The 20,284-nt window shown below is 48.5% G+C and overlaps 1 protein-coding gene across 2 annotated transcripts in view; it reads right to left on the bottom strand.

The window, feature by feature from the left end:
• The window catches only part of tll (nuclear receptor subfamily 2 group E member tailless), a 56,203-nt gene that overhangs the window by 6,584 nt on the left and 29,335 nt on the right, over positions 1-20,284 (bottom strand). For both annotated transcript variants that reach the window (XM_070538411.1, XM_070538412.1), the window contains exons 2-8: positions 13,302-13,383; positions 8,135-8,153; positions 7,883-8,024; positions 6,551-6,885; positions 4,713-4,838; positions 3,805-3,901; positions 1,241-1,390 (exon numbers count right to left, since the gene is read on the bottom strand). In XM_070538411.1, coding sequence (XP_070394512.1) covers positions 1,241-1,390; positions 3,805-3,901; positions 4,713-4,838; positions 6,551-6,885; positions 7,883-8,024; positions 8,135-8,153; positions 13,302-13,383 — 951 coding nt within the window. The remainder of the gene's footprint in view (positions 1-1,240; positions 1,391-3,804; positions 3,902-4,712; positions 4,839-6,550; positions 6,886-7,882; positions 8,025-8,134; positions 8,154-13,301; positions 13,384-20,284) is intronic.

Below are 20,284 nucleotides of genomic sequence, written 5' to 3'. Positions count from 1 at the left end.
GACAACTTAGGCGTATTGACCTAAATTTGTTGAGGGAAAATAAACGAACATGTTCAATATCTTCATCACCTGCACGTAACCACTCTATCTGTATTATTCCGCCTAACTGATCGATTGACAAAAGCTTGATTTGGGTCAGTTGGTTCATCATGAGTGTAACTTGAAGCAGCGCGCAACAGGACGAGCGCTGTCCTGTTGGACAGCGTCCTTGTCTTGTCTCCCAAACACTGGCGCATACATACTATGGGGGATTGGCCAAGAAGAAGGCGGTTTTGCGTTGTTTTCCTTTGGGGTTGTTTTCGATTCCTATACCCTCGTCTTCTTCGCGCTCCTTCAAGAGAGAGGAGAGAGGGAAACATTTGATTGGACCATCGAGGTCGTTGCTCTTGAGGTTGAGTGGGTGGCGTCCTCATTCCAGGACTCCACTGGCCATGGCTGCTGGACGAGAGCTTCTTGTCCCGCCAGGGTATCGCCGGTCAGCTGTACCTCCCACCGCTCAAATGAGGTGCTAGGTGTCTTTAAGTGTTGAGGTTTGCCCCCGCACCCCCACGAGATGTGAAAGAGTGTAGGGCGTGTGTCGCCGGACCAGGGCAGATGCCGCGATATGTATGTGGGAACATTTTGCTGTATCTGTGTATATAGGTTTGGAAATGTGTTGGTCTGAATAAGTCGGAGAGCTATGGCATCGTCAGTGCTGAACTTTCTGTGAGGAGAACGACAAATCCTGCGGTTGAGTCGCTGGATCTCGAGTCGGTCGCTGTAGTTGGATGGCAGGGGTACGAAGGCGAAGGGTGGGGATTGATGAGACGATTGGTCTTGCCCCGCTCGGTTGATTAGCGCTAGAGCTGGGGCGTTCGCCCTTTCGTTCCCCTCCAGACCGGCGTGGCCCGGCGTCCACGTGATTTGATGGGATTCTTGCAGCCTCTGGCCTAAAATCTGAGCCGCCAGCAGCGGTGTTCGTCCGTTGGTAAAGTTACGGCAGGCCTCCTTCAAGCTTTTCTCGTGATAGAATGAATTGCCAATAATGCTATACTCGTGACAGAATGAATTACCAATAATGCTACACTGCAAGTGAGGTGACTTACGCGATATCCTGCAATCTGCAGGGCTATTCTTGACCATCCTATTGAGTGTCAACCGGCAAATTAAGCGGGAAGAACAGGAAGTCTTCCACCGCGCGCTTGCATGCAAGCAGCAACAAAGAAATAAACAAAAGAGAAGGGCCTTTCGCAGGACTCACTGGTCTTGAAGAGCGCGATGGCTTTAAGGCACGTGTACTCCGTCGCGTCCACCTGCATGTCCTGAAACTTAGCGATGACGTCCTGAAAGTTTCGTATCTCCGCCATGAGGGTTGCCACGCGTTCTGACGTCGACGACTCCGCGGAAAAACCTGCGCAAAACATGGTCGAAAATATTCACACGACGGTTCAGAATATATCCAAATAGCGTCATTATAGTAATTGAGGCCTTAATCTTCGAGGACGTGAGAATAGTTGTAACTGTGACTAATCAAGCGTAGTCGACAGCAGCTTCGGTGAATGGTCGTGTTATTCTAAACCCTAGCAAATTCCGCCATAACATCGAATTCCGCCCCATACCCGTCTATAGGGTTTAGACGCCCTATAAGCCAATGAAAGCTGAAGAGACGTTTAATTTGCAAATAATGTCGCATCCCGGTGCTGAGAAACAAGTTAGCCGACTTTGAGGAAGCAGTTAGGACAGGTACACGCGCTCTGGATTTGATATAGGAAGCAACAACTTCATACTTTCCATTGCGAACCATAGCCAATCCCCCAACGTGGGTGCGGGCCACAAGTGCAAGGAAGAAGAATGAGAATTAATACATACACTATTGCGAAGCTATATCAAACCACAAGCATTTCTCCTTTTACGGACACGTATCTGCACACAACAGATAAAGTTGGACTTGTAGATGAATCGTGACCAATGTACATATATATGTTAAGCACGAGATAGGCAGGACTGGAAAGTAGTCAGATGCACACAGCGCCGATTTTCAACAGACGTTACTCGCATAAATATTGTTTATCATATGAACACTCGTAATCACACTATAGCATGTCACATATTCCTGTTCCCTCTTGTCTTCCTCCCGCTACCCTAAGTTAAGCTCAATAAGAATACGCCACGACTAAAGCGAGATAGAAAGATAAGCTGCCTGCAACACGTGATCCTCTGATCACACTGTGAATCATTTGTAACACATACGGCCACTTAACACGTTAAATAACCCCAGAAGACCCAAAATTATTCCGGGGCCCCCTGCTATAAGGCGTGCCTCATAATCATATCGTGATTCTCGTGGTTAAACCACCAGAACGCAATCTTAATTTTGGCAGCTGTTTAAGGCTAAACCCCATGAGCGCGATTTTGTGCGCGACAGCGACGAGCGACGGCTTCGAGCGACGGATCGGGCCGTCGCGTGAGCAGATCGCTCAGTCTTGTCGCGCGATCGTTCGGTTCTGCAAATATAGAATTCGTCACTCGTCGCCCGGAAGTACTACGAGCGACTAGCCAATAGCGCGAAGCCGGAACTAAATGTACATAACTCAAGTACTTCTGATTGTCGCACGGAACGAGCAAACGATTGAATTTTTATACGTGCAAGGATGAGAACCTATACTGCAAGACCTTCAGAAATGCTTTATGCTACTCTTTTACAGTAAAACACGTCAATTTAAGTTAATAAAGCACGCGTCACGCTATAGTTTTGGCACCTATATTGCTGCCCTCATACCGGCAACACTGGGGAGACGTCGCTCGAAGTCATCGCTCGCATGGGGTACGACTTGTAGGCGACGAGCGAACGCGACAGCCATTTCCATCGCGTCGCTTGTCGCTGTCGCGCGCAAGATCGCTTGCATGGGGTTTATACATTAAAGGTTGTCGGAAGTGATAAGGATGCACCACCAAGGTGCCACGAAACTAGATGCGATGACTTGAATGCCCGGATGGCTTTGCTGCTCAGTCCTTTAGATGGCGTGCGTGCGTCATACAGTGCAGTGTTTACTCGTTACACTGTGCAGACTCGAAATCCAAGCAGGACTTTGCTGAAGGAACACCAGCTTCCAATTTATCTCGACATTTTCGAGAGTGCGGCTGCTCGCCAACTTGCTGGACGAAAGCGGGATTTTCTTCAAAGCACGCAGATCGGTTAACGCATGAAATCGTCGACTCCCTTTATACATAAGAGGTAACAAAAGCACTTGTGTGAGCCAAGCTTCCGTGACTTTGCACGATTGCGAGATAGATTTTCTGTTTGCAGTGGCGCAAAATTGTGGTCTTGTGATCTTACCTTCGACCGCGTGCTGACAATTGAGGTAGAGGCACTTATAATGCGCACCTATTATGGTGCTGATATATATATATATATATATATGTGTGTGTGTGTGTGTGTGTGTGTGTGTGTGTGTGTGTGTGCGTGTGTGTGTGTGTGTGTGTGTGTGTGTGTGTGTGTGTGTGTGTGTGTGTGTGTGTGTGTGTGTGTGTGTGTGTGTGTGTGTGTGTGTGTGTGTGTGTGTGTGTGTGTGTGTGTGTGTAAATTTATGATAAAGACTTTTCAGTTGATAGCCACCAAGCGCCCTGTGTTCTTCAGTCGTCTTTGTCCGTTCGCCGTTTTTTCTAACCATGAATACACACCAATTTTCCCAGTTCCGCACTCTAATGAAGCAGTAAGGGCAATACAAAGAACAACAAAATGGCAATATTCAGCAGATAGCACAACAACGATGTCAGCACCGTAATGTCATCTCTGGATCTGAAGTTCTGCCTTAGTTTTCTTACCGGCTGCGGCAAGAAGCGGCGCCACTTCAATGGGAAGCATGAACTGCGCCGCCGACAGCACAAACAGCTCCCGCCATCCTTCTTCCAGTAGGAGCACCTGAGAGAAATATATGCGTTTTCTGTCAAGGTTTGAATAAAGCAGACCACAGAAGGCATTTTGAACGGAGCAATACCTCGCTATAATTACGAACAAATTCAATCTGATGGACCGAAAATTCTCACCAATGCATTCTTTTTTAATATCCGCGCAGATATTCACTAATGTGTTTGAAAGTTATATTTTTAACGTATTAGCTACATATTATTAGCGCAGTAGGATAGTTAACATAACTGGCACGTTCCGTAAAAGCCAATCATCCATCAGCCTATTCGTCATCGTGTGTGTGTGTGCGTGCGCGTGAGTATGTTTGTGTCTGGAGGGGGGGGGGGAGAGCTACATAGAATTGTTTTAAATTCCCCGTGGCAGTTGGTGCAATTCCAATCCTTGAACCGGACTACTCCAAAAGACTGTCATTACTTCCACGCGAAGTGCAAGTGCGTCGTCCAATAATTAACAAAATTTCGCTTATCGTGTGTTTGTACTGATTACCTTACCGCACACATGCCGATTTTCCAAGTGTAACCGGCCAGCTTGCAAGGCATATGCACTCGGCACTAAGTTTCATGCAGACGTCATACAGACGAAATCTGTTGTTCGAAAAACTTCTCTGCGTCGTCGAGTGCATGATCATGACATGATGCGTCACTTTCTTCTAATCCTCGCATATGTAGCCTAATCCAGCAGAACCAATATCACGTGCCGGGCTTCCTGAAGCGCGCGTTTGTCTTCTCAGTCATTGGCACAGGAATGCACCGGCACGTGCCAGAAAAGCGAGAAAGGCAGAAAGGAGCAACAAGGCCTCCCCTACCTGATCCTTCATCGGCAGCAAGTTGATCGCGGTCACCGTCTTCATCCACTTCACGTTCATGAAGAGCAGCCGCGCCGCAGACTCGCAGATGCTGTCCGGGAGGGTGGTCAGGAATTCGTGAGGGTACTGCGAATGAGGAAGTTGCCATCGTGAGCTCTTCTCTGTCATATCCGAATGCACATGTGTTATACACACACACACACACACACACACATATATATATATATATATATATATATATATATATATATATATATATATATATATATATATATATACACACTACTACAAGGAGCATGCGTTTCCTGCACTGGCGTAGTTCTAGTTCTTTCTGTATGAGCTCTGGGTACCTAAAGGGACACTACGGGACACTCCTAATTTGTGCTTAATCAGTAGACTATTCGTCTCAAAGTCCCTCAACGTTTTCTGCGTGGGCAATATGTCACTTTTTTGAGTCGAAGATTGGCACCAAAGGTTCCGCTGCCGCTCTTCAATTGGAACCATCCCACGCCAAAACGGGCGGGTTCTCGCAATCTCCATATGACCTCTATTTAAGGCGTTCTCTGTGAATCAGCCAGTACTGACGTTCCAGGTACCATATATAGACAGGTGGCACCCCTGATTTTCCATTATCGCCATTCTGTCGTTTATAAAAGCTCTGTTTTAGCTCGGATTGCCCCATTTTTATTTTATTTTGGAAGCCTAATATTACGATTTAGCTAGACCTGTTATGTTCCTTCGAGGTTCCTTTATATGTACTGGATTTCGCTTCATGAATAGTGAAGGCAGTTCATATAACTTGTTAATTATAGAAATTTTAATTATTGCACTTGCGAAAAGGCAACGTAGACGTCCAAGGCTTAGTTGAAGTCTCTTTACTGGTTTGCAAGGCTGTATGTAATGCATTTCACTTTGCTAAATGAAAGAACTAATATGGTGTTCCGACCATCTCCAAGCGATTGCGGAAATTACGACGAGTGTTTGAATCATTGTACCTTAATTAGCTATGTCTTTCATATGTGCAGCCCCTTTACTGATATATACAGATAACACAAGGTGGGCATATAATTTAGATTCATTTTTCTTTAATTTCCATTACTTTTATCGTCCAGCTATCACAGCCGTCTGGCCTATGGCGATTAGATGGGAAGAACGTGGCCTGGACAATATATATACTGACGAAGCGCGAGAAGTGACATTTGTATGGAAACGTCATAATATTCGGGGTGAGCTTTGGTATTTTGCTTTCAACCTTACACGTGTGTGTGTGTGTGTGTGTGTGTGTGTGTGTGTGTGTGTGTGTGTGTGTGTGTGTGTGTGTGTGTGTGTGTGTGTGTGTGTGCGCGTGCGTGCGTGCGTGCGTGCGTGCGTGCGTGCGTGCGCGAACTGTCCCTGCCTTAGTGCAGTACTACAGTATAGGTGCCACGCCTTACCGCGTGCGCTGTGAGGTCTTCGCACTTATGTTCGCTGTCCTCTCTACATATGAGACCATCTCTCTTTCATACAGAGAGGACAACGCCCCTAACTGAACCTAACGCTTAAGGATATTAACTTACTAAGGCTAGGTTAGGTTAAGTTGTTGTTATTAGATTGTCTTAACGTCATCGGTTACGTTAATGATAGTTAATGTTAAGGTTAGCTTAGGTTAGCCTAGGTTAGGTTAGGTTGTCCTTAGTTGTTTTGCTAACGCTTCACACTCGGAAACAAATTTCCGAGTGTACAGGGACTGGTCCAACCGCTCCGTACCGATAGAAAGGTGGACCACCACCGCTGCATTAGGCCGCATGCAGTTGTAGCTTCCCGCTCAGCGCACGACACCTAGCACTGCAGCTGCATACCTTCGGCGTCGGATGGCACAGTCCCGCTCCTGGCAGTGGCCTCAGAGCCGGCGTCGAGTAGAGGGCTGCGACGGCCGCAGCGCTGCATGCGGCGTCGGGTGTCACGCCCGCGGAACCCAGCAGCGCCGGATGAAACGCGGCGAACGGGCTACCGGCGCCCGCCGCGGCCACCGCTGCTCCGGCGGCGCCCAGGAACCCGGCGGCTCCGGTGGGTGTCAGCGCGGAGGAGGGACCCGGAGACGCGAATCCCGGGGGCCTCAGTCCGCCTTCCTTCAGGTACAGCGCCACCTGACGGCGCAGCGTCGAGTTCCGAGGTCCACGCTCGTGCTGAACAGCTACGTCGAGAGAATGCAAAGGACGCTTGTATGCAGTGTCTCCTGGCAAACAGCATGTTCACTGCTTCAGTGTCTCATGTGTTTCGGCGATGGATGAGCGAAACTAACACTAATAGGGGATGGGACACAAAAGAAAAAGAGCAGGTGACCGCCAAGACTGAGAACGGTTAACGATAGCGTACGTCGGAAATTACGTGATAGCGACAAGTAACGATACCCAGTCACCTAAACTTCTCTCATTATAACCTCTGAGGTAGTGTATTTAGCGCATTTGTAGTCATTGCAGATCTTTGTAATGGTCAGTGTGAACCGTCAGCTTCAAGGTTCTTTATAAATGCCAATGCCGAAATGAATTGCTTTTCAAGGCTGCGTTTTCTATGGAGAGCTTTAGTCAAGTGTTGCGCATGGAAAGTACGTCAAATGTCCATGTATCTCGCTGCCGATTTCGGGGATCAATATGTCGAATCTGCTGGTATACCTTCAGGATTTTATGTCTTAATTACCAACAGTGGCTTTGATAACGGAATTGGCAGACGCATTTGGCTATTGCGCGATATCTAGCTAATATAACAGCTTATTTACAATTGTCGTACACTTTTTCACGCCCGACATTGTTCTAAATCTTGGCCAGTTAGAAACCGATAGTTCGTCTCGAATAGTACGCATCAATTTCGGAGATCATCTTTGTCGAAATATCCCGTAGATCAAGATGTGCCTGAACGTGAAGAGCTGGTCCGCCTGAGTCAAAATCGCGCCTAGATACAAAGATGCCCTCGAAGGAAATGATGTCATCCACTGCGGTGTACATCGCGCGAAGCCACAAAGGATACCGTTAGTGTTTCCTGCGTGACTTCTTGCATACTCCTGAGTGGGCGGCAATTTTTTCCTAGTTGTAACACTTAGTTCCTCCGCCTTTCGGGCGTCAGAAGAACCGATTTGCTACAAACATGGCCTCCGAGAGCAGCGCGCACGTTACAAAGGTCTCTGATCCACTGACCTTCCCTGTTCATGCCGGCCTCGATGCACTTGCGGAGGCGACAGGCGCGGCACTGGTTGCGGTGCGTCTTGTCCACGGGGCACCCGTTGGCCGCCGCTCCCCGGGCTTTGCACACGTACTGCCGGTTGCGGCGGATGGAGCGCTGCACGCAGGACGAGATTATATGGATTCGTGCAAATCCTTGCCGACCCCGACGCATTTCGCATGTTGTTCGCGGCACGCGCAAGAGTGGGGTAATGCAATGTGTCTCACCTTGAAGAAGCCCGCACACCTGCAAGAGGGGGGAAAAAAGCAGGAATAAGAAAAAAGTTCGATAGACAGAGACGGTATGTACGAGTAAGAACGGTTCCTCCACAGACCTAACACAATAGCGGGCTTCAACAGACGTCATACTTTTCTCGTAATGCTTCCGTCTCGTTCAAAACGTCAGGCCCATATCTATGCATTTATTTATTTATTTATTTTTATTTATCATACCCTCAGGGCCATTACGGCATTATAGAGGGGAGTGGTTACAAGCAAAAACGGGTAAATTCAACAAACAGGAGTTACTAGTGCAGAAAATTATGTATAAATATGTATAAACAAAACTATTTAACAAGTGGCACCTAGATATACAATGTTAGCTAAGGCATTTGTGAGTACAGGTTGAACAATATGAAAAAAAAAGGAAATACGACCCGAACGTGCGCACACAGGCTATAAAAGAAGAGTATTGCCAGTCGCTATTTCTTTCGCGCGTCTTCTCGATATAGAACAAAATATTAATGAGGGAAATTCTCAAGAGTCCCCGGGCGGATGATCTTTGTCAATTTCGCTATAAAAAAGAAATATTTACATACACAGTGACATATAGCCGCTAAGTATTTTGTTGTTCCTTGCAGTGAAGCAGAAGGCGGCTGCCGTGCGCGACCACATCAGGATAAGCTTGACATGCAATGTTCAGGCATATTTTTTCCTACGAGAGAATGCGTACTTAGCGCGGCCGCCAGTGGGTCACGCACACCAAGCCTGCCGCCATCATGCACCTCTCACCCTCTTTCTAGTTAAAAAAAAAAGAGAATGAAGCCCCCACTCGCGTCAGGCGACCTATCCGCCACTACTGAGACGCAGACAATGGCACCGCGCCATATGTCACTCGCAGTCGCCGTCACCGAGCTCCCCAAATCATTCCCCGCTTCCCGCGACTCCCCATCCACAACGCCCGAATCGCTTTGCCCTGCTTTCCCGTTCGTTCCCCATTCATGCTCCCCCTTAAGCGACCGGCCCGGCCTCGCAATGCGACCGGGCGTTATTATGTCAAGCTACGCAATTATGCCAATTGCATGCACGCGTCCTCGCAGCGGCGTTTTCGCGACCGCTCACCAGGGGGCTACAGCCACTGACTGTATCATCATCGGTGCAGTACCGCGTGGATGGGACGCAACCCGCAAGACAAGCGAAAAATGCTCGTAGAAACGTGGCACAGCATACCGTAGAACTGTATGTGGCGATAATGTCGCCCCATCAATCCGGAGAGTATATACCTGATACTGTGAGCCATATAGGGCCCCGTTCGCCAGTAGTCCTTTGAAAGGAAGACTGGACTTTGATATTGCTGCCATAGCCAAGGAAATACGGTGGCTGTAGGTTCGACGTACAGGAGCATGCAGAGAAGGCACGCTCAAGACGCGATAGCTGTGACAATAAGCACTTTAGTTAAGGACTAGTACCCCACGCTGGGCGCAAACGTAGGCATGGCCGGAACCCAGCCTTTGCCAAGTCTTCCTGGCCAGTCCTGCGTAGTTCTTCTGCCTCTTTCCTGCTTGCGAGGTCGCAGTGACTGCTTGTGCGCTCAGTGGTCAAGAGGTCCCGCAAGACGTTTAGCGCTGTATGGCATCCTCACTTTCAAGGAGACAATTTTGTCGCTATCGCTTAGCCTGCTGAATCAGTCCGCGACACAGGCAACTGAGATTACGCCACTCCCTGCCCACCATTCAGGAAGGACGCCAGACCTTTCTGTGGCATAAGGAATCCACAGCCGATCTCACGGTGGTGCTTGGCTATATCCCTCAATGCTTTTTCCTTTTCCTCCTCCTTCTCTCGTGTGCGGGCCGCCAATCGGCAGCTTCCGCCGCACTGCATACAACTGCCTTGCACGCAAGTGTCTGAACGCGCGCGTTCAGTCGCCGATCCTGACGTGAAATGGCCGCACAAAACGCGCCCGCCGGCTTAGCGCCCACTCAAAGGCGTTTCGTTCGTGCGAAACCGGCCTCGCAGACACGACACAAACATACAAAAAAGATAAAAAAAATATAAAGCTCCGATGCGTAGACAGAAAGCACTGGGGTGGCGTGTCCTATAATCCGCCGCTGTTTGATCCTGCAGGGAGAGCATTCGACCGGATGGCTGATATGCGCGTGCCCTGCTGCTTTTGAGCCGCCGTATGTGTGTTGTATAGTGTCGATCCAGCTCCTCTCTTCGCCTCCTGCGGCGAAGTTATGCTACTCTTTGCGTCATTTTGTTCGCTCGCTCCCTCGTCCATTCAGATTTCAGCGCGCTCGCGTGCGCCGAGTTAGAAAGACAGCTTTTTAGACCGCGCACAGCTCTTTTCACCAGCGTCACATATGGAAGAACTACACCGCGCGAGGAGGGGAATGGAAGGCTAGATACACCACCGTCACGCAACACTGTGCTTCGTGCTCAAAGCGTTCACCCCTTTCCCTTGCTGCCTTCGATATTAAGAGCTAGAAACTATATGGCCGAAATAAATCGGTCGGTATAAGGTTACCAAAGTACGCAGTCAATACAGACATGCGTCAGTTGTCGCGACTCTTTGAGATGGCCCCGAAAAATAGAAGAAAAAGACAAGTTGAAGGGCTCGTGTTTTGTTCTCATGCATTCGCCACCTCTTGCCAAAAATCACGCGAAGATGGCTCAAAACTGCCGCACGCTTGCAGCCATTTCAAGTTATTCCCCGTGGGCTTGTACTTGAGGGACAAGTATACAATTTACTGCGCGCGAGTGTTCCTAAAAAAAGTCAAATATATTGAAATCGTTTCTTTTTCTTTCCGAAGTCACGGCAATTATGGACTTAGTGGTAACCTAGTAATAATCGCACTGTTCGTTGACTGGGCTATGTAACGCTCACTCTCTTCAGGGCTTCGTTTCTTCTGACAAAGTCGTTACTTCGTATAACTTGAGAGTCAAACCATCCTTCACGGCAGAACACATCTACGTAAGTTATTCCGAGCACACTTACGTGAGGCTTACGCGTAAATGTACGGCCACCTGAGTCCCGTGCCCACTTTTCACGCGCTCCGTTCAAGCTCGCACGGAAACAGCGGGATTGGAAGCAGGCTCGCCCTGCGGGAGGTCGCGTGATTCCCTTTCTTATATCTTCTATTTTTCTTTCCGCCTGCACTTCGCAGACACCGACATTAGCCAAACGTTAGACAGAGAGGAAACGGCCCGAGCCCTGAATTCGCAGCAGGCGACGACAAAGCGGAGCAGCGGATATTCACGGTCGCATTTAGGGAATAAGTGGCGGAGGGGGAAAAGGAGCGAGGAGGGTCCTCGCAGTCATTATGCCAGGATGCGGCGTTGACGCCGGCCACAGGCAGCAACGCCCGAGTCCGTGAAAGCTTCACGGTTTTGCGCCAGCCCCGCAGCGGTTCTCACTGCTTCTTTCGCCGTCGAGCCCCCCTCGCTCGACACCCCGCAGTCCTCCCCTATCCCCCTGCCTTTCTGCTCCTTGTGAATTTAAAGCGTGGGGTGGGACCATTATCCCCAGCTGCAAGGGGGGTGGGGAACCCGCTGCTTCTACTTTTCTGGAAGGGACATACGCCGTTCGGGGCTTCGAGCTTCGTTTTGGGCTCAGTAAAAGTTGCGCTTGGTGCACGAAATTTCCAAAGCAGCTTTTTTTATGCCTTTTTTTTACTTTGTTACACTTTCGTTATCATTACGATTATCATCGTCGGGATCTCAAACTGCCGCCGACCGACTTTTGTAGAATGAAACGCGAGCTTCGTGAAACTTGACAAGGTGCCACGTTTTCCTTTTCACTGCTGCTTTTTTTTTTTCTATGTTCTGCGGTAACACAGCTTGCCTAACCTTCTTTCACAATAACACAGCTGATCGCGTTGTCCTCCTTTCAATTTTTTTTTCGTGCTTCAGGGGCCCGTTTTCAGTAGGGTACGCACAGTTACGTCAGCGAGGACGAAGGGTACTATACTGGTGAACCTTCCTTAAGGGGACTTCGACTGCCTATACGTTCAGGGCCCTTGTTAGCGAAGACAAGGAATAATTTCGTATAGCCGGCTCAATATTGCAGGAGCTGTGTGTGCACCGGGCCAGCGCGAGCCACATATATCCCCGGTTCGATGACGTCGTGCAATTCGCCGAAACCTTTGCACTGCCAAGAGGAGTAAAAAATGGCTGTGGCTTAGGTAAGGTTAAGCCCAGGATGCGAAGCATACTAGCCTTTATTTTAGTTGTTGAACCACTGTTTAGCCCGGTGAACTGCTGTTGCTTGGCTATATTTGGTTCGGCTAGACGAAGAAACAACTCATGCATTACTGCTTCGCCTTCAAGAGTGGAACGCGACAGCGTTCCCGTCGACCCGCCAAGGGGTGTAAGACAATGGGCTACAGGGCAGCGACTATACGCGCCCCGCATTGGACGCGGTGAGCGTCGAGCAAAGCAGCGTTCGGCGCGGCAACGAAATGTGCGCCTGAGCAAGAGACGCACGCCTTAGAAACAGCTCGTTTCTAAGGCAACACCGCATTCACTAGAGGCGCTTTTGTACCGCTTTGAAGCATCGTACTCGTGGCTCAGTGGTAGCGTCTCCGTCCCACACTCCGGAGACCCTGGTTCGATTCCCACCCAGCCCGTCTTGCAAGAGTTGAGCCAAAGCCACTTCTCCTCTGTCGTGACGTCACGGTGTCACGTGGTTTCAAGGCGACACCGCCGCGCCTGAGGAGCTGGGTTGAGCTCTCGTAATAGGCTTCGCATAAAAAAAAAGCAACATAGCGATAATCTTCGCTAGTCGCTTGCAGTTGGTACACACATTTAAGCCTATGACGACGACAGTGGGCCCTCGAGGTCCGGGCTTTCGCAAGGCGCTGATTGCAATCGACTCAAATGGCTAAAGCAGTTAAGACAGTACATAGAGCAACAAATAATCTGCGTCTTTAACAGGCGTTGTATGGCTTCTGCTTCTATTCTATTAATTGAACTCTCTGTCCATCCTGTAACGTTTAGCTTTGCAGTTTCGGTAAGCGAGAGCGCACTGTTCTGATGTCTGCGTAACACAAGCGAAGTGTGTTTTGGTAACTATGCTAGGTTGCCCGCAACAACACTTGGATCAAGGAACCGTGTTCACTTTATTTAGGCGCGAGCAAGAAGTCCGCCGTAGACGATATATAGACCACACACTCACCCGTCACAGGCGAAGATGCCGTAGTGCTTTCCAGAAGAATGATCCAGGCACACCTTGCATGGGATATCCAGTAGGATGCGACCTGCACACAGAGAGCAAGAGGGAGAGAGAATGAGAAAACATACATTCGTTGCAATGCTTGTAAGCAGCAGCGTTCTGTACATCATCTATACAGTCTGCACAACCACGGACAACGTTTTTTTTTACTTGAAATGATCACAATAGCGACATCAACAAACATGCCAAAGCGCAATTTGCATTCATTAGACGATAATTGGGGAATACTTGAAGGAATAATTCAGAAGAAGAAAAAAAAACAAAACACGGAGTGTAAATGCAGATCCCAACACGTGAAGGTGTTGCTCCTAATTGAGGCAGTCGTGCCGACGATGTGGCGAGCTGCAGTCATAGGTTAACTGCTATACGAGATTTACATATTGTTCTCAATCGTCACCGTCAAGGCTGATAGTGTATTACAAACCGGAGCAATGATTCATCCATGTCCGCCATTCAGCGAGCGTCTTTATTGCCCAGGGCTGCCTTCGGTTTTTTTCGTCCCCTAATATTACATCGGGGATTGCATGCCTGCCAAGAAAACCTGACACCAGAATGTTGTATTCATCTCACCGTAGAATCGTAACGAAAGAGTGTAGTCTACCTTTAACACAAGAAACTACAGCACCGTTCTTGACAGATACTGGCTTTACACACAGCCGTTCACCTGAGGTATACCCGGCGTCTACTCATTTTCCTATAGTTTATAGAGCATGCTCGCCAATTCGTAAACAAGTCCGCGTGGTTGTAAACGAAAGAATAAACGAAATAATGTTGCTTTTTTTTCAAATGATAGGAGAATGCTTCCTCCGTGCAGGAGCTATCACACTAAAAAGACCAATAATTGCCTTCCTTTCATTTTTTTTTTCTTGACGAGGTGGGCTCGTATACAGAAAACATAGAGCCATGAAGTCAGGTATTCTTTCTTTCCTTCGGGGCTTTTCAGGCCCCCAACTTGATAGAGTAATCGTTCATGCCAGAACGCCGTTTTCTCGCTTTTTTACAATCCGCGCGATTCCCTTGAATATATACATATATATATAGAGAGAGAGAGCTCACGGAAGCTCTGCGGCCAACATTTAATATATTGCGAGCTGTTTCGTATTTTATGATATCGAGCCTTTATTGCGTGACGCACCTTTATTGCACGTTTACCCCGTGAATGTGGAGGTGGGAGGTTTGGCCTGAATGCTATACCAGTAAGTTTCCTCTAGAGCGACATGCCTATAGAAAAAGCACACGCTTAACGGCTGCGTCATGTCAGTTCTCTACCCCGAGATCTTTCTTTTATTTTTTTTATTCCAGTTTCTCTTCCTTTTGATCGTCGACGTGTCGCTACAATAACACCAAGCGATAGCGCAGGAAGATTCAAAGCGTCCTGAAGGGCTGGTCCAAGTGAATGTTGGCAGAAAGAAAGTGTCGTGCAAACAATTAAGTTTTTTTCTGTGGCCACACGAATTCAACCCACAGTTGTGATTTATCCTCCGTACTCGACAGTAAGCTTTTCTTTCTTTTTTTTCGTTTACTGTCGTGGCTAGTGTGTCATTTTGTACATCGTGAGTTTCAATTTCAAGACGCTTCTCCATTGAAAAAAAAAAAAAATGTTTCCATCTCGAAATGTTGCTCGTTGCCCGTGTAGCACCGAATCTTGACAGGCGCCCTCCATATATAGATAAATTCAACACAGTTTTTGAATCTTGAGACGCCACGAGATGCCAAAAGAAGAGAGAGTCACGTATAGTCGACCAGAACGCATTCCGTTCCGTGGTATATATAACCGACAGGTATACAGAAAACTGCCAGGAGCCGTATTCGACTACTCAACGCACAGGGACTGCGTCGCGGCGAATTACTTTCCCCATGCACATACGAATTGCATATTGGCCTCGAGCTCCACCACTGGAAAAGCTGGCGCCACCGTCGGCGTGACGTGCTAGGAGGGATCACGTGGACATAGCGGCCGCGTCGGCTGCTTCGGGCGCGCCGAAGCGAGCTGAAAACGAGCTTAAATTCCCTCGTACGCTGCGGTTTTCATTTAGTGGCGAAATTTTCACGCTTCAAGTGTCTCCTTTACAACGCTTGAAAGCACTACAATAGGTAGTGGCTGCCTTTGAAGGCGCGCGACATGGTAGGCTACTGCTCGGTGCCGCAGGGCTGGACGCACGTAACGGAGGCCGGTGTCAGCCTTATTCGCACGTAGCCGCAGGACAAGAAGCTGTGTGAAGCTTGGCTCGCGAAACATAAAACCGGCAAACAGTCATCGGCTACAACTCGGGTATGCAGCAAGCACAGACGCAAGGAAGATTTCTGCTACGGCACCCGGTCTGCGATGTTCTGGAAACGCGCACTGAGACGCTCGCCCGAGTCTGCTGCCCAACTAATGTCATGACGGTTTAGTCTATGAACTTGTCGATACTATAGATACTGGCAAGTTCAGTAGAGTGGAAAGGCAGCGGTAAGAAGCACATTTAAAGAGAGCATGGCATATGGTCATGTTTGTGTTATGAATTAATGCACTGGATTACAAAAAAGGAGCAGCGGGAAATTGCACGCTGAGAACGCCGATAAACATACAGTGCGACGCAACTCGAGAAATAGTATTGAAAGGTCAAAGAATTTAGAAGAAAAAAAGATTGAATCGTCGCGACGGCACATCACAGTCCCGTAGGCGTCGAAGTCTCTACAATGAAATTATTTTTGAACAGCTCTGATAGCGCCCACGCAACAATGGTTGCTTGTATACTGTCAAATACACATACTCTGCGGCCTTAAGCTCACGGCACGGTGCGAAAACGCGCGTGCGCAGAAAGCGAAACAGTGCGCGGACAAGCATGCACACGCGCAGTCGGTCGCTGCGAATCTGCGCGATCGCTGCATTGAGGCTTCATTCTATTACGCTCAATTTAGTTATACAAACACTATAAGAACATATTTCACATAGTTTGCTCTCAGCGTTTACCTACCTTTCACGCAAGAAGCCGGTTCGGGAGACTCCATCGCGGTGACCGCGCGCAGTGGCGTTCACTGTACGTATTCGGTAAAGAGATAGCGGCTGTAAACGATTGTGTGCTTTCATTTTGCCCAAGATTATTATTTAAACAGTAAGAAACTTCTCTCGTTTCGAAAGTACTTTCAGAAATGTCCGGGAGAGCTCGCGCGTGGTGTTTTCAGTGAGCGCTGACAGCAAAACCTATGAGGAGCGCGCCACGTGATCCCTCATACTACGCCAGCGAGGCGCTTCCGATAGAGGGCGACTCCGTAACTCCTCGCCGCCAATACACATACAGAATACATTGAAGACCGGTTGCGCCATCTGCTGAGCATTTGTGTGGCACTATATACATGTATGCCTCCCTCCACCGAGCACCGGCCGTCTTCAAAACCTGAGCGACGAAGCGACTTTGTCAACTTCCAGACGAGCATGCAGTGGCTCGAAGAACGTTTCTGTGCCCGTCGAGATGCACGCGTGAAACTTTTTTCAGCCATAGCGCTCGCTGGCTGGAAGTGTTTGAAGGAGAAAAGACTCGAAGTTCGCTTCGTCGCCCGTTTCTATACATAAGCGCTTGCCTTTTTGAATGAAAAAGAGCCTTTGCGCGGTGGCCTATAGGGGGCGCTGTAAATCAAGAGTCGTTGCTGGGATGACGACGACCATCACGTGCTTCTTTGACGCCGCAAGACTGGCGAGGCTTTCTCGTTCGGCGACTGCGCAAAGCCGCTTCTGTCTCGTCCCCCGCGCTCTCGGCTAATTGACCAAGCCCTGCGTATATGCGCGTACGCGCCTCCTTTTTGGAGGCGCCCGCCCGGCAGCTGCGAGATGAACCCCGAGGAGTTCCGCTCCTTTTCATGGGACTTCTGGTGGCAAACGTGTATAGTTTCCATTCGTTTTACTTCGTGAGTTAAGAACGACGAAGAACACGAACCAGCGACATCGGCGTATAGTAGCATTTGCCGGAGGCTGTCTGCAGTTGCTGCTTTCATATTTTTTTGTTCGTTTCTTTTTTTGCTTTTATAATATTTGAGAGTGAAAAGCTCGACGAATCTTCACATGCGAGCGTTCTTCTCTGTTCGTTCATTGTGTGTAAGGGGGGGGGGGTGGAAGGGGGGCGCGAGACGACGACACTGTGAATGAGTGAATGACTTTTAACATCAACTCGCAAGGGTAGCTGGTTGGGTTGATGAATAGTTTTGAAATGAGAAATGTCTGCAGGCTGCGAACAAGACAATAATACCAAAAGTACTACAAAAATAAGGTTAACCTGGAAATTTAGTGCTTTACATTCACACATTCTTGCGTCTTCCTCTCGGTTTTCATGCCTCCATTTCTACTTGATGGCGTTCCTCTGCTCAAAACTTAACTTTGCCTCGATCGCAGTCTTGGTCCGTTCTGTGACGTAATGCCCGGGTTGTTGTGGTTCCCTCGGAAACCGGAGCAGAAGCCCAATGTCTGAAACTATCACCATTATTTGCGCTGTCCTTATGCTGCACAATTTAAACGAGACAATAGCATAATAAAAAAAGAAAGAAAGAAAAGGCGCGATCCTGGTCACTTGTTCAATCATCCCTAAATCTATACTTTTGAGGGGAAAGGGACGCTCACGAAAACATTAGGCTATGCCTTATTGCTTCTCAGGATGCACTTCGTCGAGAACTGAATGGGTGACGGAGAGCGAAGGCTTAGTTTGATGTCACTGCAGTCGTTTGCTCTCGCGGTATTTGCGGTACACTAAATTGATGTCGAGGAGAGTGTGTAGTTGGTATGGCATTTTATTGTGAACTTAAACTGCGCTTAAACTTAAGCTGAACTTAAACCGAGGTAGATGAATCTACCTCGGTGTCTCATCTCAAGCGCAGTTTAAGTCCACTAAAATGATTGTGTCGATGCCACCCCGAAATTCACCCACGCATAAGTGTGGAAATGGCTCGACGAGAGAAATATTCGATCATATATTTTAAAGAATAAACAAACCAACATGTTTCTATTGAAAATGGGCGATAATTCTGCTCGGCAATTCATGCGGTTGTTGTTGCACGAAGAATTTAAAATTATCCCAATTAACATAATTAGCAAACAGGTTAATGGGCCACAATGACGTAGTACGCTGCACTGGAAAGAACGGAAGTTAACGATATCCATGTGATGGCCAGGTCACGTGCGGAGTGGTTTCGGGGGCAGTTGAAGCACATGCATCGCATATACATTTCTTATGGATACTTCGATAGCGAAAGCACGGTTTTTTTTTAAAGCGAAAGTTGACCTCTCAGTTTTCTTTTTGATGTCAGGAATGTCAAGAAGGGCTTGGAATGGATGCAGGCACCACAGCGGTAGAGATCGTCGTGCTGCAGGCATGATGTTCGACGGTAAGGTTCCACGGTTGGCGGCGATAATCCTGCTAAACGCTGAACGAGGTCGAGGGGTAGGAAGGGAGGAGAGATGATGTAATGGAAGTCGGGCGAAGTGCCTTATTGAGAAGCATAGAGAATGTATGCATGTTTAAACGGACGGTTCTGTCTCCTCCAAAAGTTTAGCTGGAGCAGTGGTAATTCCCGCGAAATCTATCCCCATCCAGTTCAAGAAGCTTCACATTACATCATCGACGGCTACTGAACTCTCAGCAATCCGTGTTTGCCAGGAGTTTATTAGTCATAAATCATCAGTCATGTTATATCTTTTGTGACTCGAAGGCAGCTTTTCAGTGTCTGCTGTCCCTTTTCGACCACAGTTCTAACGTGCAATTATTGTCGCAGACATCCTACTGCTACACCGTCACGCAATCGACAAGGGACACAACATCATATATACCGATGGATACCGAGTCACTGAGGAATTTCGGGAAATCACAGTGCGGATGACGCTGCTCGGTCGGCCCACGATGATGCCCAAATTATACCAACACCACTATCGAGAACAGATGCAGGCACAAGGCTTCGCTCCGTCGCACGCGAGCTTACGCAGACTCTGTGGAACATCAGTGAATTCACCAACGCACGTCTCCAGAGATTGGACCAACGTCTGCAACTCTGTCTTCCGCAAGGGTTACCAAGAGCGAAAGCAACACTTCTGTGCCGCCTGTGACTCAGCGTGGCATTCACGAACGCCTATATGCCTTCCGCATTGGAATGGCCGAAAGCCCTGCTTCCGACAACTGTGGCTGCGAGGAGACGATCAAGCACCTACCTCCTCTGTGACTGTCTAGCACGCACACTCTCCTTAGCAGAGTGGAATACCGCGCATACAAGGCGCACAAGACTGCACATACTAAACCCTTCACTGCAACTCAGACCTCCTGCTCGACTGCACCAACGCGAAGCGTCTCTTCTGTGTCGGTTGTGCCTGGGAGTTGCCTTCACGAAAGCTTATTCAGCACTAATTAGAATGGCTCATAGTCCTGCATCTGATGTTTGTGGATGCGAGGAGAACACTGACCACTTAATTGTGCCACTGTCCTCAATTTCAAGCACATAGACACTCTTTCTCCAACACATTCAGGAAACTAGATGATCATCCTCTGCGTCAACAGACAGTACTAGAGTACCGTCCCCGCCGATCATCGGCTCAGAAGGGAGTCAAGGCACTTTTGTGCCTTCTCAGAAAGTCTGGTTTGCTCAAGCGGCTTTGACTCAACGAGTGTCTGTGCACGTTTCTATGCTCTCTCTTTCTCTCCCTTCTCCTTCTTCCCCTCTTCCCTTCCCCCGTCGTAGGGTTTACCTCTTTCCCCATCACATGGTAGCCACCCGGTACTTACAGTGACTAACCTCCCAATCCTTCCTTCCGTTTTCTCTCTCTCTCTCTCTCTCTCTCTCTCTTCGATAGTGCGCTGCTATCCATATATATCTTTGTCCCGCTTGCAATACCTTGACAGGATGCGTGGAACAAGCTGCTTATACAGCTAGGTGAACTGAAGTTGATGCTTTAATAGCGACAGGTCTCA

This window comes from Dermacentor albipictus, chromosome 5 (genome assembly GCF_038994185.2).
Source record: "Dermacentor albipictus isolate Rhodes 1998 colony chromosome 5, USDA_Dalb.pri_finalv2, whole genome shotgun sequence".
Lineage (NCBI taxonomy): Eukaryota > Metazoa > Arthropoda > Arachnida > Ixodida > Ixodidae > Dermacentor > Dermacentor albipictus.
This window is presented reverse-complemented; position numbering and strand designations above follow the sequence as displayed.